At 53.1% G+C, this 21032-nt stretch overlaps 9 protein-coding genes and 1 non-coding gene across 10 annotated transcripts; 5 read left to right on the top strand and 5 right to left on the bottom strand.

The window, feature by feature from the left end:
* Positions 1-554: 554 nt before the first annotated feature.
* On the top strand, positions 555-1776 carry GLRG_00977 (carbon-nitrogen hydrolase; the record flags this gene model as incomplete). The annotated part of the gene is made up of 3 exons (XM_008091662.1): positions 555-602; positions 653-746; positions 803-1776. 3 exons carry the CDS (start codon positions 555-557, stop codon positions 1774-1776), a joined length of 1116 nt encoding a protein of 371 aa, XP_008089853.1.
* A 560-nt stretch (positions 1777-2336) lies between these two features.
* Positions 2337-3572, bottom strand: GLRG_00978 (uncharacterized protein; the record flags this gene model as incomplete). The annotated part of the gene is made up of 4 exons (XM_008091663.1): positions 2337-2698; positions 2752-3193; positions 3251-3355; positions 3408-3572. The coding sequence occupies 4 exons, from the start codon at positions 3570-3572 to the stop codon at positions 2337-2339; spliced, it is 1074 nt and encodes a 357-aa protein (XP_008089854.1).
* A 3421-nt stretch (positions 3573-6993) lies between these two features.
* GLRG_00979 (uncharacterized protein) lies at positions 6994-8016 on the top strand (the record flags this gene model as incomplete). Its single annotated transcript, XM_008091664.1, has 1 exon — positions 6994-8016. One exon carries the CDS (start codon positions 6994-6996, stop codon positions 8014-8016), a length of 1023 nt encoding a protein of 340 aa, XP_008089855.1.
* A 758-nt stretch (positions 8017-8774) lies between these two features.
* On the top strand, positions 8775-9540 carry GLRG_00980 (uncharacterized protein; the record flags this gene model as incomplete). Its single annotated transcript, XM_008091665.1, has 4 exons — positions 8775-8920; positions 9001-9224; positions 9286-9347; positions 9478-9540. 4 exons carry the CDS (start codon positions 8775-8777, stop codon positions 9538-9540), a joined length of 495 nt encoding a protein of 164 aa, XP_008089856.1.
* Positions 9541-11505: 1965 nt separating this feature from the next.
* Positions 11506-12036, top strand: GLRG_00981 (ankyrin repeat protein; the record flags this gene model as incomplete). Its single annotated transcript, XM_008091666.1, has 1 exon — positions 11506-12036. One exon carries the CDS (start codon positions 11506-11508, stop codon positions 12034-12036), a length of 531 nt encoding a protein of 176 aa, XP_008089857.1.
* A 433-nt stretch (positions 12037-12469) lies between these two features.
* Positions 12470-12876, bottom strand: GLRG_00982 (uncharacterized protein; the record flags this gene model as incomplete). Its single annotated transcript, XM_008091667.1, has 2 exons — positions 12470-12641; positions 12746-12876. The coding sequence occupies 2 exons, from the start codon at positions 12874-12876 to the stop codon at positions 12470-12472; spliced, it is 303 nt and encodes a 100-aa protein (XP_008089858.1).
* A 327-nt stretch (positions 12877-13203) lies between these two features.
* Positions 13204-13275, bottom strand: GLRG_13032. Its single transcript has one exon. It is a non-coding gene; the product is annotated as a tRNA-Ala (tRNA).
* Positions 13276-14494: 1219 nt separating this feature from the next.
* On the bottom strand, positions 14495-15707 carry GLRG_00983 (ribosomal protein L13; the record flags this gene model as incomplete). The annotated part of the gene is made up of 5 exons (XM_008091668.1): positions 14495-14633; positions 14709-14967; positions 15065-15118; positions 15266-15401; positions 15687-15707. 5 exons carry the CDS (start codon positions 15705-15707, stop codon positions 14495-14497), a joined length of 609 nt encoding a protein of 202 aa, XP_008089859.1.
* Positions 15708-16833: 1126 nt separating this feature from the next.
* On the bottom strand, positions 16834-17805 carry GLRG_00984 (BAG domain-containing protein; the record flags this gene model as incomplete). The annotated part of the gene is made up of 1 exon (XM_008091669.1): positions 16834-17805. One exon carries the CDS (start codon positions 17803-17805, stop codon positions 16834-16836), a length of 972 nt encoding a protein of 323 aa, XP_008089860.1.
* Positions 17806-20293: 2488 nt separating this feature from the next.
* Positions 20294-20767, top strand: GLRG_00985 (glutaredoxin; the record flags this gene model as incomplete). Its single annotated transcript, XM_008091670.1, has 2 exons — positions 20294-20444; positions 20598-20767. 2 exons carry the CDS (start codon positions 20294-20296, stop codon positions 20765-20767), a joined length of 321 nt encoding a protein of 106 aa, XP_008089861.1.
* Positions 20768-21032: the final 265 nt, after the last annotated feature.

Raw genomic sequence — 21032 nt, forward strand, 5'->3', positions numbered from 1 at the left:
GCTGCCATCATGGTTATCCGAGGCCTGCCATGCAGTGCTGAATAAGTTTTTCTACAATGACACATATTTAGTTCATTCAGCGTAGTATGGCCTCTGCACCCAATCATCCGTCCTTGATACGTAGTCTCGCCACAAAAATAGAGGCGAGGGGCATGAAACAATTACCGAATCAAAACCTAACCAGCCCGGGATAGACTGATCCATCTGCAATATCGGGTACTACACAGACGACGTTAGGAGCTTTGCTTTGTGACTTTCGTCAACTTCACGGCTTTTGCTTTTCTTTTTTCTTTTTTCTTTTTTGCATGTCAATAGATCAGGGGCACATGTAAGAATCGGGTTTCAAAGCCCGATCACGCCTACTGACATGTTGATAGAAACCTCATGTAGTTGAGGACGAAGAATGCATATAAAACCATCAAACAGGCATTTCAATTTAATGACTCTCCTTCACGTTACCAGGCTCATACAAGCTTTACCAATTGGATACAGAATCTCGGCCAAGTGTCTATCACGCCCATCCCAACTTCGTTCGAAACCATAACACCGTCAACATGCCTAACACCAAATACAAGGCCGCTGCTGTCACTTCCGAGCCCGGTGTAAGGTTTCTCTCCTACGGAGCATCAACTCGTTTTGCTAATTCCCACAGTGGTTCGACCTTGAGGGTAGTGTTCAGAAGACTGTCAACTTCATCGACGAGGCTGGCCAGGCCGGCTGCAAGCTGGTGGCTTTCCCGGAAGTCTGTAAGTTGTTTGTCACTGGCCCCAAAAACAACGATGAACCTGCTGAACATTCTCAGGGGTTCCTGGCTACCCCTACTGGATGTGGAAGGTCACCTACCTGCAATCTCTCCCCATGCTCAAGAAGTACCGCCAGAACGCCCTCCGCGTAGACTCGGAAGAGATGCGCCGTATCCGCCGCGCCGCCCGCGACAACCAGATTTTCGTCTCTATGGGCTTTGCCGAGCTCGACCAAGCCACCCTCTACCTCTCCCAGGTCCTCATCGATCCGAGTGGCAACGTCATCAACCACCGCCGCAAGATCAAGCCTACCCATGTCGAGAAGCTCGTCTACGGCGATGGATCCGGCGACACCTTCATGTCGGTCACCGAAACTGGCATTGGCCGCGTCGGCCAACTCAACTGCTGGGAGAACATGAACCCCTTCCTGAAGGCCCTCAACGTCTCCCAGGGTGAGCAGGTTCACATCGCCGGCTGGCCCGTCTACCCAGGCAAGGAGTGCCAGGTCGCTCCCGATCCAGCCACCAACTACGCTGACCCTGCCTCCGACCTCGTCACCCCCGCCTATGCCATCGAGACTGGCACCTGGGTTCTCGCTCCCTTCCAGCGTCTGTCGATTGAGGGCCTCAAGAAGAACACCCCCGAGGGCGTTGAACCCGAGACAGACCCCTCCGTCTACAACGGCCATGCTCGCATTTACAAGCCTGACGGCAGCTTGGTAGCGAAGCCCGACAAGGACTTTGATGGTCTGCTATTCGTCGACATTGACCTCGACGAGATCCACCTTACCAAAGCCCTTGCCGACTTTGCCGGCCACTACATGCGACCCGACCTCATCCGCCTCCTAGTTGATACACGCCGCAAAGAGCTCGTAACAGAAGCCGATCCCCATAGCAGCATTGCCCGTTACAGCACCTACAACCGGCTTGGACTTGACCGTCCGCTGGATTCTAAGCCCGAGATGTACGAGCACGACGCAGCCATCAAGAGCGTTTCCAAGGAGCCTACGATGAACTCCATCAAGAAACTATGAGATTCAGCAATGCCGCCTTATCTGGAAGAATCCCCATTGGTATCTTCTGATGTACCCTGATGCACCCATGCAAATATGTATAAAATCCTCATCTCAGCTCGTTTTTAGGTCTCGAAAGGGGTTCCAGACATTGTGAACATAACCTTCGCACAATATATTAGTTTTACAGACAAGAAACCTCATTCGTAAGTCCAAAGCCTTCATGAGTAGTTGGGCTCTTTATACATGCCCTCGTTCCAGACTTTGTGCCGCCGCCAGATGTCAGCTTTCTCTTGACTGAGATGCCGTTAGCTACAAAAGACCGCGTGTGTCTTACGAGGTCTCTTTCTCCTTGATAGCTTTTATTTGCTTGCATACAGGTAGCATCAATTTTGCTGTTGGTGTGAAGAAACTCCTCCCATAGGTTTTGCCTATCTGAGTGGAGTTAATGTACCCTGACGGGCGGTATTATCTAACACCTTGATGCCGTTTCTTTTCGGCACTCTTCACCTAACGTTCGGCCCTTTCTTTTTCAAGGGCCGTAGGAAGCGGATGTCTTCCCAATAGCCTTACAGTCCACATCATTCTCGCGATGTGCTCCTTACGTGCCCATCTTCTATATTGACGGGCAATATGTACTCCTTACTCGTATCGTTCCTGACTTCAGCACCTTTTGCCTCTAGTTCCATCATATGGGTACCATTCCTCCCTTCGCTACCCGGGTATGGGTGCCAGTCGTTACGGTTCGTACTGGTTCGGATGAGGGTGCTGTCATTCGTATGCGGTGCGGAGCCGATTTCGTAGCACCCAACACTCGAGTCCTTCTTTGAAGCGAAGTATAACGGGAAGATGTGTTTCAGAGGGATACGGCACATGGGTAGACAGGCGCAGATGATGGCGAGGTTCTCCTCGACGAGTGTCCAAAGAGTAGATGCAATGTCAACTATGGCAGTTGGTTAGCACCTCAAGTAAATGGTGAGCAGAAAGCCGACTAACATGTTGTGTCTGGACTAGTTGTAGAGAGATTCAGCGTCGTCATGCGTAGAATGCTCGTGATGGTGACAAACAACCCCAGGGCGAAGATAATCATGATCGCCATTTTCTGCTTGGTCGGAAGTTTTGACCGCCAAATCACATGCTGTGGCAACGCCATAATAAGAATATCAGTTGCGATAGAAAATCCGGCATTGGCGTACCAGTTCATCGTCAAGCTGATGCAGGTGCCGGGGATAGACTTATCCCATGCGCGGGGGATGGGAGTGCATTGCCAGATGGACGAAGCCGATGTGGTCACCATATATGTCAGAATTATGCTGAGTAGTACGTGGCATAGAATCCTAAAGTACCGTTGTACAAAGATACGTAGGTAAAGGAGCAGGATCGAGGCTTTTGTAAGGTTGATGGTGACCTTGTAGAAGATTTGCGCTACATAAAACGTCTATTAGTGGTTAGGGGTATTGCATCAAAATGCACAGGATAACTAGGTTCAGCTTACTTTGAGTGACATTAACTTGTTTGGCCTTGATAGGTTCTTGATATGCTGGCCGAATCCATACTCGCAAGAGATGATCATCAGGACTGATACGATCAGGCAGCAAAACTGTGAGACTGTCAGCCGGTGCTTCTACGTTCTAATACCAGATTAGCCTCACGAATGAGAATAAGATTGTCCAGTCATCCCAACCTATACCAGACCTTGTCTTGATCCGTGACCAAAAGCGTATGCCCACGAATATGGGTGTCAGAACAAAGAAGACGATGGCCGGCACTTGAACCATGTGCGCATTGCTCTCCCCGGGGAGATTCCCCTCGACCATACTGAATGGCATGATCAAACACGCTCAGAGAAGCGGCTGGTGGATCTGATGAGGTTGATGGCCCACCATGGCCAAAGATGTAAACGAGTCAATCGGAGAGCTCAACGGAAGCAGAAGCTGATCAGGAGAGAATCAGATACTATAACGGGAAGAATGGGTCTCCGAAGGAGTTATATGTTCATACCCAAGTCTTTCTCCTGCAATCATATCTACCGGCGGAAACTTTCAGCCAGGGAGGTCCGGTTAGACTCGTTCAATATCCTCCACAGTTTTATGAAAGGCGCGATTTTCATTGGACAGCATAAGATGGTGCTTCGAAAGAAGACTGGCCATCCCTCTTCTTAAGCTCCATCTTGTCACTATGGTAGCGAATACCATGTGTGCTAGCGGCGTGGAGGAGGTGTGACAGTCTGCAGGATGATGCTGAGAGGTACTGTGATGGAAAGGAGGGCTTGCATTCACCCCGAGAGCAGACGGGAGGGATGTAACGTAAGCGGACGGGCTGACATGTAAGGAAGTCAAATAAGACTTAGGGCTACAGAGAGTGGATAACTGACAGTAAAAGAAATTGTGATGTGGCTGCGATATCCTCCACAATATCCGTACAGCGTTCGACTTTGGGGCATAAGAGGTTTTGATATTATGTCGGGAGCGGGTAGCAAAATGCACAACAGAGGTTAAGTCTACACTTTCCTAGGAGTTCACCCAGAACTTACGTACGCAAAGCTGTTGAGGCGGAAGTTTCGCGAGGTCTACCAATAAGGACGTCCATTGGAAGGAAGCCTGTGTCTGGAAGCATATGAGAGTCACAAAGGGGGGTGACATAAAAACAATATGTGCGACGAGCCCGTGCCTGGACGGGATGATCCAGGCACACTACCTACTCGTGTCAGGCACATATTCCGTGTACCCAACATGCCGAAGAATGTCTAGGCATCGGGCTGTAGTACCAGACAGGTTAGCTCCTGTTTCCCCGAGGTGTGTCGATGTGACAAGTGAAATGAGGCGCAGAGCACCCTGGCCCATTAATACGTATCCGTGATTTTAGCTTTGCATCGTCTTCTCTCCCAGCGGCTGATGATTCCGGTGATCATAGGCTTCGTCAGATAGATAGGCAATTGCCAGTGTTCTACAGATTATACATTCTGCAAGAGCTCGAATTCATCTGCAAAGCGTTTGTGAAAGCCAAGGAGAAGAGTTCTAGTCCGTGGCCGTAATCACTATCATCGCGTTTGCGTCACAGACTTTTACAGTTGATCTCTGCCAAAGGTACCCTGGCCGCCTCCGTATTACGCCACTATTGAACAGTCGGTCTTACCTGGCAAGGGATTTCTGCAGCCTTCTATCGAGGCATCTGCATGCTACTCGTCCTCGGCTGTTCGATAAAGACATGCAGTTCATCTTGGGTAAACTGGGGTTGCATTCTATCCGCTAGGTTTATTTAGAGTCCCCGCCGTATCCGTCGCCTCTTGAGGCCCGTCTGTCGTCTGTGCGCAATAGCACATTAGGGTCATTCTGCCCTGCGGCCCGTGGCGTGATGATCCCTTTATGAAGGGGATATGGAACGTCCCATTCTGGTTGCTGCTCCCGGCCAACTCGTCTTAGTGGAGTGATGTGTGCGGGCTACTCCGGGCATGGGTGGAACTTGGCATTATCCAAGTAATCCAGTCACTTTTTCGATGGAGCTCCCAGGGCCCTGTATATGGCCTTCCTAATGTGGCTATGTCTTCTACGGGCATGTATGTTCTCACATTTTCGTTCTCCAACATATTGCCGGGGATGGGTGGCCGCCCTGGTCACGAACCCTGATATGCCCCAGAGAGCGCGCTATCGGCCGGACACACAACCTTCTGAGGTATTTTCCCCCGCCATCTTGTGTTGGGGAACAATAGCCTAGCCGCGGGTGCTCGGGACGATGCCCCAAAGCTGCCCGGGTCCTTGCCGTCGACTACGGCTATAAATGGGCTCACAAGGGGGGCAACATGATCAAGGAGACTGTGGAATGATATGCTACGGAGCTATTGACTATCGCCAAATTAAACAAGCAATGGTTCCGGCGAGTATTGAAAAAGCCCTCCATATAATTGACAGTCAACCGATGGATCAAGGTTACTCAGATATTGGGTGTATTGTTTTGTGTGATAGCTGGGATGGAGGACTGGGTGCATGGCACTTCTCTAGTTCGCCGTAGGACCACGAAGAGCGCCGTGGATGATAGAGATTTGAGACATTGTGCAACATCATCTCGGGCATTCCGCTGTCTCAACTGTCAACGCACGTCGACAAGAGGGTACATGTAAATTCTCCCTCTCCTCAGAATTATCTAACAGGTTCTTGCCAAGGATATGAACCAGAAAGAACCTGCCTTTCTGCAAGGTGCTCGCTGGGATATGCTCTCCGTTCTCGTTATTCCCGGCTGCAGCACTCTGTCGGTGCTCCCCAGTCAATGATCCCAGTGTGTGTCCCCATATGGACCAAGGCTTCACCAGGGTTTTTTCGAACATCTGCTCCGCCTTGAACCAACAGAGCACTAAGCGATGCTACCTCGTTCCATCTTTCACCCTTGGTCGTGGACAGCCAAGTCGCCAGCTCTGCTGTGACCGGTATTGCGATGTAGGTACGGAGTACAGGAAGATAGAACAATAGAGGCAGCGAAACCCTCTCGAGTCCTTTTCACATGAAGACAGCGCTCACAAGAAACCCTCGCGAACACGCGAGCGTATGCTCAGCATCTCGACTTCGACGGCGCAGCATTCAAGTGAATGTGAGCATGCATGAGGAACAGCGCCAGCCAACTATTCGGGGCACCTTCGCCAGCGCAACCGAAGACCTTGCAGGCCCACTGGAGCGGAAATGAGGTCGATGCTCCGGCGAAGCTATTGAGTATGGATCTTTCGCCTTGCAGCGGCCACAACCAGGCACGGCGTCATGATCTGCTTCCGCCTTACTCCCTTGTCTCCCTCCAAGGGACATTTCCCCTCCTCCGTTTCTCGTGCAGCTTTGCCATGCATACCCCACGCGTGTTACGAAATACGCACTTGTTGGAATCAGCAGCATATGATTTTAGTGCTGTAACATAAACAAGAGGCGCCCATCCTAGATCCAAGTCTGGTAGATGATCTTCTCTCGCACGCACATCTAGCCGTCTCTTTGCTCAAGTCAACGGGGTTATTTCCCAGGTCTAATCTCGGTCGTGTTGTCAACCAAGTAAGCAAGCAAGCTTTCGGACATCTCAACTCTCCTTCTTCTGTGGCTATTGGAGAGCACTGCATCGGCACAAGGGGCTTGTATCTCATTTTGCCCAGCATTTTGCAATTGATCTCGAACTCAACACACCTTATTCCATGAATTGCACACTTCTCCATGCCTCGTTTCATGTCTCGCACACATAACTAACGCTCCATTGCCAGGAACCACCACAATGAAGGTCTTCTCACTCCTTGCCACCCTCGCTACAGCGGGCATCGCGCTCGTGTCCGCCCAGGGCATCATCGATGACAACTCCGAATCTTTCCCCGAAGACCTCAATGGCTCCAACTTCACCTACCCCTGGCCCGTAAAGCTGTACAAGTTCACCTCCCAGCTACAGGAGCTCGAGATGGCCTTCATGGATGTTGAGCCCAAGTGCGATCCCAACGGCAAGACAGCTGTCCTCTTCCACGGCAAGAACTTCTGCGGCCCGACCTGGGAGGCCACCATCCGCGTTCTCGCCCAGTCCGGCTACCGCGTCATCGCGCCGGACCAAGTCGGCTTCTGCAAGTCCTCCAAGCCCGAGCGATACCAGTTCTCTCTGCAGCAGTTCGCCACCAACACCAACGGCCTGCTCAAGACACTGGGCATCGAGCGCGTCACCGTCATGGGCCACTCGCTCGGCGGCATGCTCACCACCCGCTACGGCCTCATGTTCCCCGATGAGGTCGACGAGATGGTCCTCGTCAACCCCGTCGGCCTGGAGGACTACAAGGCGCTCGGCGTCCCGTACCTCTCCATCGACGACAACTACAAGACGGAACGGGCCAGCTCCTACGCCTCCATCAAGGGCTACGAGCAGGCCACCTACTACGTCGGCGAGTGGAAGACCGAGTACGACACCTGGGTCAACATGCTCGTCAACATCTACAAGGGCTCCAAGGCCGAGACGTATGCGCTCAACCAGGCCCAGATCGTCGACCTCGTCCTCACTCAGCCTGTCAGCTGGGAGTTCCCCTTGGTCAAGCCGCGCACCCTGCTCATGATCGGTGAGAAAGACAACACCGCCATCGGCAAGCAGTGGTCGCCCCCCGACGTCGCCGCCAAGCTGGGCAACTTTACCGCTCTCGGCCCGGCTGTTGCTGCTCAGATCCCAAACGCGACGCTGCACACTTTCCCCACGCTTGGTCACGCGCCCCAGATCTCTCACCCGGAGGAGTTCCACGAGGCTCTCGTCGCTTGGTTGTCCAAATAAGGGCCCAGAGAGGCAGTGTTATGGTGCTCTGCAATGAAGGGTACTGTTCGGGCACATGATATGACCTTGTAATGGCTGTACATAGCCAATGACTTCTTCCAGATCTTAGACACTAGAATCAAGTACATATTTGTTATTCGGAGACTCGCCCAGCATGGGCTTAGTGATACGGTTATCGATTGGCCATGCCTTCTGAACTCCCGTGTGCTGATGCATATTTCCGACAGGTGATGGAGAACTTAATGAAGCCCGACCAAACGAAATATGTGCATGGTTAGGCTCCAAGAGTACAGCCACCAAGGCGAACCAGTCAACTAGCTGGAGCACATCCTGACCGCTCAGCCTGCATGATAGGCGTCAGTAAGTAAGCATCAACCTGCAGCTCGGCTGTGCAATTCGCCCACACACCTCGTTGTGAATGCTGCAGAGGCTCTCCAGATTATGGCAATAACCAATGGCAAGACTTTCAACCATTACTCTCCTTGAATGGCCTAGTCACCCAGGTCTACTAACAACAGACACCATAAGATTTTGGCATCAGCCAATCAAAATTAGTAACCAGAGCCTCTTTGGACAAGCTACAAATACCGTCTTTCGCTCGCCAGCACAGCCTTACGCAAACATCTCATCATCCACACCAGCTTTCGTGTGATCTCATAAGGACATAGTTCCAGAAGTATCTTTAAGACTTGCCTAAAGTCCCTGAACCATACTTTCCAAGTCGCCCTCGAAAGGCACTCGCACCAGCGCTTATCAGCATGCCTCTTCGGACTAAAAACGCCATCATCAAGGATGAGGAGTGGATGAGGGTCCAACCGATCATCCGCAGACTTTACCCCCTGGAGGACAAGAGTTTGAAGGATGTCATTTCAAAACTCTGCACATTTCATGATTTCCGTCCAAGGTTAGTTCATTTGCTTGCGCTGTGTCATTTTTCATTCGGATATCCTCGACCCTCTCCGTGCTGTACAATACAATAGCCAGTCTGACAGGGCGGGGCCAGCTGGGGTCGAAGCTTAAGCAATGGCACATGACGAAAAATATGACGAGCCTGGAGTGGAAGCATGTCGACGCAAGAATACGCCGGCGCCGAATCCAGGGCAAAGAAAGCAAGGTCTATCTGTCGGGTATCCCACTCCGTCCCGCGACTGTCGAGAAGGCGAGAAGCCGCCATTCCTTTGAGTCTACCTTGGACAAACTTGCTGGAAGTAAGTCACCTGTGAGGGTTTCCTTAATAACAAACAAGATACTGACCATACCACTTGCAAGAAACACCCCCGTCTCCAAAAGACCTTCCCTTGATCATTCGCACGCCGTCGCCACCAGCTGAGGTACGAGTGTGTAATGCGCGTAACATCCCATGGATACTTGCGAAAGACTTCCTTGGAGGTATGGATTGCAGTCGCGGTTTTTCGTTCCGGAATGTTTAAAGTGTCTGTTGCTGACCCCGATTCCACGCAGGAGTCAACTTGGGAGCGATCTTTCGGTCCCAGCGCAGCAGTGGTTCACAGCCGCTCCCCGTGAACGAGCTGCTTTCCCTCACTCTCCACAACCGTTCTGAGCTTTTCAATCACACAAGCAAACTTCAATACACAGTTCAAGCACTTACGTTAATCATGCCTGAAATGGCCCTGGAAAACCATGTCTTCCTCGCCGAAAGCCACCTTCTGTCGTCATTTGGCTCCAACAGTTTACAGTCGTTCGAACTGCTCCTGTTTCTTCTTTCCAACAATCTCTTTATGGACGAAATCAGTCCTGAAGACAGAAAAGATAACGATGCAGTCATTGGACACTTGCTGAACATGGTCAAAACATCTCGAGTATTGGATTCTCTAGCGAGTCAACAGCTTGCAGAACTTCCATTGAGCTTGCAATCAGCTTCGAGCTGTCTTTTCAAGGAAGCTGTTCAGAGATCAGATATTGACCTTATACGATCGTTGCTCCAGATAGGCGTCGATGTGAATCAACGCTTGTCTGGCTTGTTTTTTGAGTTTCAATACTGGGAACTATGTACGGCATTCCAGTACGCGGCTGTGGTATACGATCAGGATCTCATACGAATTCTTATCGATTTCGGAGCCGATAAGCGTACTGAGGATTTATCGTTGATTGACCTAATGTACGCTAGGCAAAAGAACTCGCACATCCACATGGAAAAGTTCCGTCTCACTTCTACTCTCGAACTACCACTTCGACCCGCATGATGAGGGCGATGCACAGTGGCTGTTTGGTGATATTGGACGTGACCTGGCTTGCCCTATTTCCGAACAGATCATTGGATTTTTCCGAGCCAAGATTCGTCGTCCAAAATCAATATCAGCGTTACTCGTTGCAGCGATTAGGTCACAGAGCCGGTTCACTTTTGACTTGCTATCAGAAAAGCGGCAATCCATCAATGTCTCGAACCGTCATGGAGAAACTCCGTTGGCTGCGGCTATAAGCATTGGATCCAGTCACTACGTCGAGTATTTGTTACAGTTGGGGGCCGACCACTCTCAGCCTGCACAACCTCGTGGATCCCTGCTCCTCCCCTCCCCCCTTCAATATGCTGCTTTCTATGCCGACGTCAACATGGTTCGTCGCCTATTACATGTAGGTGCTGATATCGACTTTTGTCACTCTTTCAATGCATTCGAGATGGACGTGTCCGTAATGGAACGCCGCAAGAACTTGGGGAGAACTGCATTGCAAGCGGCCATACTTGGGACCAACACCAAAGTGGCGCTTTTCCTGCTGGCCGCAGGCGCAAGACGGGTGGGCGGTGAGTTGGCTCTCGCTATCCGGTCTCGTCAGCAGATCATCACTGAAGCGCTATTGGCGGAAGGAGCTTCGCTTGGGGACAATTCAGCTGCCTTCGAGTGCGGATCAGTCCTTGAGGCAGCCGTGATGGCGCAAGACGTGGGCTTGATTTTGCTGATCATCCAAACCGATGCAAAAGCTGTCGACGAACGTGCTTTGTGGGCTGCCATTTTCGTCGCAAAGCATTCATCGGATCTAGCCATCATCGACATTATTATCGCACAATATGCGAGACTGGGAGTGACAAACGACCTTTGGCTAGGAACAGCCGTAACCCTGGCAGCACAGCTAGGCCTCCACAAGATATCGGAGGCGTTATTAGCTACGGGCATGCATCCAACAATTTATAGGCATAGTGCGTTTGCCAATCACATGGATGAAGATGATGCTCAAACAACGATCCTTGAGTGGTACCTTCAATGGCGTTGGTCGATTTTGGACAGCCCATCACTATTTCAGGGGCCTCTGGTACGTGGGGCCATACACCTCAGACAACCGGGATATCTCAGATTATTGCTGCGGTTTGGGTATCAGCCGCCCCCTTATTGCCAATGTTTTGACATGAGGTATACAGGCCTTGAGATTCTCCAGATACTACACATTCACGGAACAATCATGACGCCGCGGATTCTCGGGAGATCGATAAAATTAGGTCTGCAACCGATTACCCGGTGGCTTTTGTCTTTGAACATGGATTTCCACGAAACTGTGTCATACGACGAACAATTGAACGCTGTACAAGGGGATAGGTCACCCATACAAGCCGCTGCCGAGCAGGGAGATATCGCCTTGTTTGAGATGCTTCTAGGACTTGGAGCCGACATCAACGAGTCACCAATCTCTAATCAGGCAGTAGTTACGGCACTTCAGGCTGCTTCTATCAAGGGGTACTTTGGTCTCGTTAGCAAGATGCTAGATTTGCATGCGGATCCAAACGCACCCGGAGCTGATATTTTTGGACGAACGGCATTGGAAGGAGCGGCCGAGCACGGTAGATTGGACGTCGTGCAACTACCACTCAACTCGGGGGCCCAAACGTGCGGCAACGGTCGACATCAGTATATCCGCGCCATTGAGTTTGCTTTCCAGGAGGGTCACCACGCTGTTGTGACGCTTCTCAAATCCCATCGGCCTTGGACCGAAGCTGACCAAGAGGTCCTTGAGGACAAGACCCTCTTTTGCCACAAACAGACCCCTGAAGGCATCATAAAGATACCTTGAAGAACTCGATAGAAGATCTTTGGAGGACGAAAACGAAGATTACCAAGATGGGGACGAAGCGTTGGAAGCATCAGAAACTAGGGATCCACAAGGATGATCCGGAAGATACACACATCCTCTCCCTTCCTTCTTCGACCCTCGAAGAAATCAGGGAGACTCTAAGAGACAACTGCGAGGCACCCGGCCTACCCGGCGACGCCATTTGGGCAGAGTTTTATGAGAACTTTTCCTCGGAGTACCCCGGGCTGTTGGAATGAAGGTGGTGTATTGATGCTGGAATGATTTTCTCTATTTCTTCCGTAGGCTCCTCTGAAATGTATATCCGGTTCGCCACTGTATCTATCCGATCGTGTTGTAGTATGATTGTGTACCTGTACGACCTCGAGAGGGCCACTTGGACATGTACTTCAGTCTGGTTCCCTACACCCCCAGCTCAGTCTTTGGGCCCGACACCAAATTCCCCCGTCCGGTACAGGCTCCCAACTGTGACGCCCCGGAGCTCGGCGACCATGCCCATCAGCTGCTGTCCGACGTCCTTGATCTCGTTGTACTCCCGCAGCAGCTTGACGTGCCGCGCCACCACCGCCGAGGCTTCCTCGAACTCTCTGTGAGCGGGTGAAGGTCAATAAAAGTCCATGGGTAAGTAAGATATGCATCCAAGGTATCGATTTCATGTAAATGAGATGTGGAGATGATGTTGTTGACTCACTTGTCATTTTTCTCAGTCAATGTTGTATTGTTTTCAAATTGATATTGATTTTGGGCGACGTCATGAGCAGATTCATTGCGCGTGTCGCCAGTAGTCTCAGAGAGACTCCCTTCAGGCTTTGATGACCCCATACCCCTGTCTCTATGAAGATTTTGTATCGTTAGCCTTGTTGTTAGTGAAGATACGTCGTCGTTTTTTCGGAACTCGGTGTCGTGATGGCGATGTGAGGTCAAAGCACAGACCACGTCCAGGCAGCGAGCAACATGGAGGAAATCAGGCAAACAAGGTATTATGCCATGCTACCTACGTGCAGTAAGAGTGGAACCCATATGAGAAGCAAAAGGAGACTTTGTTTTCAGATGAGGAACTCACACGATGTCATGATACTACCAACAATTTCATACCCTGTCATCGATATCAACAAAAGGAAAGGATGACGTAGGCAGAAATGCAAAAGTTGGACGATCAGGGAATCGAACCCTGGACCTACCGCATGCTAAGCGGTCATTATACCACTAAACCAATCGCCCATTTCAAGTTAGTAAGAGGGGATGGAGCCTCTAACATATACCGCAGTGAGATAGCACGCAAGCGGCGACGACTAGGACCCAGCGGGGCTGTCTCCAAGTAATGCCTCTCTCTGCGCTACGAGTCGGACGGTGACATGCTCGTGCCGAACAGCATGGTAGAGCAGGGCAGGCGGGTGGGCGGGTCACCCGGGATAGGGCACACGCCAAGCGCGTTGGACCGCGAACTCGTCACGTCTGTAGAGTGAGGGAAGGGATGGCTGATCACAGGCTCATCTCACACCTGATGCACCTCATATCCTCACACTCACTCACACGCACAATGTCTGAATGCAATGCGATGCAATTACTTCTTCTAAGCACAAACCGCCTCGCCAAGGTTCCCTCCTAGAATGCCGCGGTACACACACTCTTTTCTTGTCTCGCATGCACCGTTTCTACTTCGAAAATCGCCTCATCTGGCGAGAATGGTTGGTTCGTCGAGGGAAGACCTTTTGGATAGGGAAAAGAAAAGAATAAAAAACCAGACGAGACTTTTTGCGAGGGAACGGTGGACCGGTTTGTGTCGTGTAAGTGATATCAATTCCCATAATAATCAGAAGCCAGAAAACCCCCGTTTTGTTTTGTTTTGCAATATAAACCACCGTCATTACACAGGCAAGCCCGTTGGACATGAATCATCTTGGATTGTGTGTTGTTTGTTGGTGACTTATTGCGAGTGGGAAGGGGGGAAAGTGGCTGAACCGGACCGAAACACCGTGAACGGCGGCGTGGGGGGGTAATGTGGGTAGTGAACAGGATGAAGGCTTTTGTTGTAGAATAGGTCTCTCGACTCACTCCAGTGTAAAAAAAAAAAAAAGCCAACATGAATCTCTCCGCTCCGGGAACACCACCCTCCCAAAAATATCATCTTTTTCCCCCCCTTCCAATGACCAGCCCATTGTGTGCCATCAGCAAATGAAGAATTTCCCTTATGAACCGCCCACGCCAATCTAATGAGGAAACGCGAGGATGAGGACAGAAATGCGCAAGAAATCACCCTCCGGGTTTTTTGTAAACGTCAGACTACCACGGGGGATGATGGTGGTGGTGGTGGTGGTGGCGGCGGCGTGGCGGCCATCGGGGAATCAAGCCCTCCTCGCTTGCCCCTCCTCCTCCTCCTCCTCCGCCATGCCCCTGCGGCAACCAAAGCAACAAATCGAAGGGGACTTGTCGGCTACATTTAGTAGCCGAAGGCCTCGAGGGCCTGCGCCGTCTTCTCGTCGACCTTGGCGTTCTTCTTCGCGTCAGAGAGCTGGCGCTGAGCGACCTTCTTGCGCTCGTAGTAGGCGGCACCCTTCGCCTTGCGGCGCTCCTCGAGTCTGTGTGCATGTCAGTACATCTATAGCAGGGAGGAAAGAGGGACCGTGAAGTAGGTCCACCGGGAGAACACCAACCTAGCAACGACATCCTGGTACTTCCAGCCGACCTCGTGAGACAGACGGCCGACGGTGCAGTACTTGCGGCCGGGCTGCAATCTGAGGACACGGAGGGCCTGGGGAACGACCATCTTCTTCTGAGTGTCGTAGGGAGGGGGGACACCCTCGAAGACCTTGAGGCGCTCAAGGGCGGCGGCACCGCGAGCAGTCTTGTGGGGGATCATGCCACGGACGGTCTTGTAGAAGATTCTCGAAGGGGCGCGGAAGTGGAAGGGACCTATTTCGTCAGGTCAGACATTTGAATGTCCTCGAGTTGATATCTCATCTAGGAGACAGAGCAGAGCCCGGATATATATGTGTATGTGTTGGCTTACCACCGCGAGTCGGGTTGTAACGGGTCATCTTGCGCAGGTAGGCGTGGTACTTGACTATAGCCATTGATCAGTATTGGTTCGTCCGGTGCACGTTCATCATTTCCCAGTCTGTCTCCATATGATGCGTTGACGGAGCGTATTCCTCCTCTTGACAGACTGGGAGTGACGGTGGCGGTTGGGCTGGGGGGGTTTTCGACATACGCTTGGCACGGAAGAACTCGCCAGAGATGTTGAGGGCCTCAGTGCGGACAACGACGATCTTCTGGCCGTTGAGAAGCTGCTTGGCCACGATGGAGGCGAGACGACCAAGGAGATGGCCCTTGCCGTCGATGACGACCTGTGAAAAGAGTTGGAGTCAGCCATCTGCAACTTCTTTTGCAGTTTCCGCAGTCGGCGATGAGGATCTGATTCGAATGTTGCGGCAGGACGGTCGAAGACGACCAGCGAAGACGAGGCACGAAGAACTGCCGTGGTCGAGTTGCCGTGGTCCATCGCGCGAGTCGCATGTCTGTCGCTCGCCGCCGTGTCCGGCCGTCCGCCCACAAACATCGATATCGAAATCCATTCATGGTCGGAACAACGTCCTGCGACCCCTCGGATTGAATATGAGTGCAAAACTCACCACCGGCTCGAAAGACGACATCGTTCCTGTTCCTTGGGGGGATATCTGAAAAGAAGGAAAAGGGTGAGGAGGATTCAAATCTCTGGGCGAAGGTCGGGTGCCTCTGTAGAGATCTGTTGTGCTGCCGTTGGGGTTAGTATTGTCGGAGGGTGAGTTTTGCAAAGAGGCCGTCGCGACAATCTTCAAATTCGGGGGAGGCACACTGGGCTGAGTTTCCGGGGTGGGAGAGAAATTTACACTGCGCACACACAAAACCCCCCAATGGCACGGCAGGAACGATGGGTGCGCTAGCCGTTTCTGGTAAGACGTCCTGCACCGCAAGCGAGGGTTCCATGTGGGGCCTCAGGCAGCTTAGGGCTGGAAAGACCTACCAGAAGACAGAGCTCACCTTGCTGACTCATCCGTGTTTGTCTTTCGGTCTGTGCTGGCAGCTGGCCGGCGGGGCTCCGTGGCGTCGGTGTGGTGGCCGGCCAGACCCTCCTTCCGATCAACGGGTCCTCACCGTCCATTATTCACCGAGCGTTTCCACCCGAGTGACCACAAAAAAGGTGTGTGAACCGCCACAGGAATATGGACTTTAATGACTAAGCAGACGACGTCAACTTCGCTCATACCAAACCGGGATTATCCCCAGCGAACAAACGACCCGGGCAATTGTCGACTAACGTCACCTTGTAGCCCTGCTTCCAATGTCGACGGTCGACGAGGCGATTCCAAGACACCATGGATACATCATGTGAACATGCCTAGAGCGAAGATCCCAGAAACTTGGGTTGTTGTTGGCCATTTCTGTCTACGACATCTCATCATCGCCACAGACCCTCTCCCCTCTCCCCCCCTCTGCTCGGCGGCTCTTTACAGTGCTGCCCATGACCCTCCCTGTCCTATCGTAGCAAAAGCACAGTATCCCACCCTGTACTCCATACTCAACGCATCCGCTCTCTGCGGGCACGCCTCTAGATGCGAATCTCGCTTTGATTAAAATGCATTCCGGCTTACAAGTAGAAAAAAAGAAAGAGAACCGCACACATGCTCATCTAGAAAAGAACAAGTCGGCCGTTTCCTAGTAAACAAACGTATCGCAGGAACCTTGGGCACTCTGGGTGCCGGGCGGTTTTCCTTTAAAACTTGGTCGTGAACTTGTGCATCACGACGCCTCGGCACGTGCATCAAGACGCCTCAGCACGTCCTGCACGTCCTGGACGAGAGCCTTCCTCGTGGCTCTAGCATCCGGATCGCCTGCCGTCTCGACCTCGTCGAGCTTCAGGAGAACGTGCTGCATCGTCGTCTCGGACAGCTTGCGGTGCTCTTCGACCCTCTTCTTGGCGTCCGTCGGAGGCGCGGCAATGAAGTCCTCGCAGGGCTGGCGAAGGTCCGCGTTGAACTTGGCAGCAATGGCCTCGAGCTTAGCGTGAGGGCCAGCGGCGGCCTGGCTGTTGGGGGACGACGGTCGGTGGCTCTCCTGGCCGGTCGGCACGCCGAGATTTGAGGCGCTGTCCCGCGGGCTCGTGTTACTGCTGCGCTTCTTAGACTTGCGACCCTTCTTCTTGCCGCGGCGCTTCTTTCCGTCGTCGGTGCCGCCGGTGCTGCCGACGGCACTGGCGCCGTCGCTGGCCACGACGACCATCTCCTCGTTCGAGGCGTCGCTGCTCTCGGCATCGACGTCGCCGTCCGGCAGTACCACCAGGACCTCGCTGTTGTTCTTGACCCCGTAGTCCCGGACGGGCGCGGCCGGCTCCTTCAGCTGGCGGCCCTTGTAGAGGAGCTTGGTGCGGCGTACGCGGCGGTCTGACAGCTCCAGCATGACGCCGACACGGTCCCGGACGTCGCGAACGCGCAGCTTGCCATCGCCAATGGCATAGGCAGGGAAGTGGGCGGGATAGGTGACGCCCTTGTTCTTAATGAGGAGCACGTCGTCTTCGGGGACGGCGCTGCCGCGGGGTCGGGGTGAGTGAGCGTAGGTTCTCGTGGGGACGGAGGATCCTAGCGAGGTGGATTGGAGGTCTTCGGTGGTGATGTAGCTAAAGTCTTCGTCCGTGACGTGGGGTACGCCGCTCAGAGTGGATGAATAGGGGGATATCTGGTCCCGATTCGTGGACCAGCCGTACCGAGACGACATGGTTAGAGGAACGGCGAGGAAGATACAGGCGATGGTGGTGTAGAGGATGAGGTTCGGATCGATGCCGGTAGTATCGGAGACGTATCGGGAGGAGTCGACGATGACCTTGGTCAGGCTAGCAATGGACTTTTCGATATAGAGCTGAAGGGTGGTGGGCAACAGGGCGGTGATGTTGGAAAGGGCAGCACCGGAAGATGCCAGAAGCGGCTGCTGACTGGAAGCCACCTTGGCGGAAGTAGGCGGTCCTTAAAGCTAAGGACGCTGCACCGGGGAAAGGGAAAAAAAAAGTGGAATGGGAAAGGAAAGGGTGGTGGAGGGGAAGGAGGGAGAAGTGAGGCAAAGGTCGACGACGATGCTCGGATTGTGTGTCACGGGGAGGCGGTAGTCTGGCGGGATAGGGAATGATCGTGGGGATGCCCTCGTCTGGAGGGGCTTTCTTCCGCTTGCCGACTCAAGCTAGGGGTTCGAAGATCAGGCCGTTCCGCAGTAACGCAAGGAGGCACAGGGCAGGCTCTCTGCTGTAGGTCCTTGAAGGCAGGGCTCTCGAGTTGATTGAAGCAGGAAAGCGGGTTTTTGGGTCTGGCGTCGGACAGGACAAGCCTCGACGATCACCGGCCTGGGTCAGGGATCCAGGTGGTGGTTCGGGTGAGGCTTTCGAAGCAAGACGCTGTCAGCTTTCGGGGCGCGATGGAGGGGGTGGTGAAGGGCGTGAGCAGGCGGCGGGCAGGCGGCTGGCAGGCAAGCAGGACAGGGATGCGGTCAGAGCAGGAGCTGCGGCAAAACGAGAGGTGGCCCCCTTTGGCTCGGGATCGGGAGTATGACGGCAGAAGGTCGGGGACGAGGGCGTGTTGTGAGTGGTCACTGACAGTGGCAGTGATGTGGTGGTGAGCAGAGAAAACGAGTGGATGTGGATGTGGATGTGGATGTGGGATGTGGAGGGGAGGTTCTAGAAAACCGGGAAAGGTACGGATACCCTGTAGTCAGCGAATGACCGGGGGTGGCCGTGGTCATTGGCCGGGCCGATGGACGGCGCCTTTTACCTTTTTTAGAAAAGAACAAAAAGAATAAAAATCAGTGTCGACAAGGCCTTGATGCAATTCAGTCCGTCTGCTTTAATTTACGGGGTGCCTCAGGGAGGATACAGATAATGTGTCCCGAGTCCCAAGTCCAACAAGTTTTTGTTCTTTGACAGCGGGATGGATGATCTGTTTTTTTAGCGTACATATGTCCCGTACCTACCTACCTGCTCTTAGGTAATTCCCAGCACATTTTTCCAATGGTAGACCTGACGGCGTGGCAAACACAGCAACAGCAACCGTGTCTCCTCCGCTTGACGCGCCACTGGCGACTGCGAGTCGTTTCCCGTACGATCCATGACTAGGCGAGCAACTGAGGCGCAGGGATCTGTCGCTGGTTCAAACCCAACCCAGCAGCGGGGCGCATCACGAACCTCGCGACGTGCGCTGTGCTGTATGGGTGCCCGAGGACCCCCGGCCATGCGCTAAGCGCGGGTATCTGTAAGTGATGCGACTCGAACAGATCGGGCACCCTTTGCCCATCACCGAGTCCTCAGGGTCATGTACACTACCGTTCCCAAGGTGAGAAGGCAAATTGACAGATGAGATGACGAGTGTGAGGTGCGCTCCTTCGTCAGGGTCCTCTTATCTTATCGGCATTCCTGATGCTTATCTCATCTCATACCAGCAAACCTAAGTGCCTCCGACCTAGAGGCTATAGGTAGGTAGGTACTTGAAGCACAAGCCGCTGCACAAACATTGCAAACGTGATCCCGCAGTGGTGTGGTGTCTGCAGTTCACACATTACAAGTAGGTAAGCATATCAAGGATACACCTCCTATGCCTCTTGCACTCGTCAAGCAGGGATAAAAGCGCCAACACATGTGGTGAAGCGTTGGAATGCATTGCCACTGCGTTCCTCGAGGGCCGGCGAGACAAACGGCGTATTTCTGGAAGTACAGAGTGCCACAAGCCTATTACCTCAGCTTACCTAACTAACCTCGATATACTCAAAGTAACGCTCGGGCAGCCACCGCCTGCCCATCTTGTAGATCGGCTCCCCCAGCCAGCCGCTATCACAAGCCCATATCCGCCGCGGCAAGGACCCTCCTCCGCCCTCCACCTTCTAGGGAGAAAGGGGGGAAAAACCATCGATTTGGAATCCCCGATTGCATCATCATCCATTTCGCACCATTCGCCCGAATTCGTCCTTCCAAAGTGCACACGCAACTGGAATCAATCTCCCGCAGCAGTGGTTGCGCGATACCTGACAAATACAAAAGCCCCCCCCCCCCCCCCCCGCTCCTCTCCCCCACTTGTCAAGTACCCAAGTACATTGGCCGCGTTGCCATACCTACTTATATCATCATCGCGCGCCCCTCATCCCCCCCTCCCCCTCTCTGTTTCTCTCCGTAATGGCATTCCTATTCCGACGTCTATTCTCCTTATCAGTCAACAAATCACCAGAAAACATGGCCGCCGCTAAGCAGAAAGTCCAACAGCTCATCGACGAGAACAACGTCGTCGTCTTCTCCAAGAGCTACTGCCCCTACTGCCGCCAAACGAAGTCGACCCTCGACGAGCTCAACACCGACTACACCGTCCTCGAGCTCGACCAGATGGGTGAGTCTTGCTGCCTTTCTTTGCCGCCTTTGTTGCGCCGCACGGCCTGCCCCCCCCCCTCCCTCCTCCTCCCCCCCCTTTCGCACTGCATCACGTCGCTTCCCGCCTCTAACAAGAGACCTCATGCTAACCTTGTCCCCCCCTCACCCGCAGAAGACGGCAGCGCCATCCAGGACGCCCTCCAGGAGATCTCGGGCCAGCGCACCGTCCCCAACTCCTGGATCGCCAAGAAGCACATTGGCGGCAACTCGGACCTGCAGGGCCTGCTCAAGGGCGGCAAGCTCGAGAACCTCCTCAAGGAGGCCGGCGCCCTCAAGGCGTAAGGCAAACCCCTCTACGTCCTTGTTGTTGTATGGTGTGAGACGGCGGTGGTGATGGCGGGGAGGCTTCGCGCCCAGCAAGATAGAGAAGGCTGACCGGGGCCGCGACTTGGATCCGACGCAAAAGGCCGTCCAAGCTCTAGCTCGACAAGCTGTAGCCCCACGTGTTTTCTTGTTAGAAAGCAAGATCGGAGGTGACGATGTCGCGAGATATATACCACTGGGAAGGGTCGTCATGGGATAGAGGACTATAGCGTGTAGAACTACG

This window comes from Colletotrichum graminicola (assembly GCF_000149035.1).
Source record: "Colletotrichum graminicola M1.001 genomic scaffold supercont1.3, whole genome shotgun sequence".
Taxonomy (NCBI): Eukaryota; Fungi; Ascomycota; class Sordariomycetes; order Glomerellales; family Glomerellaceae; genus Colletotrichum; species Colletotrichum graminicola.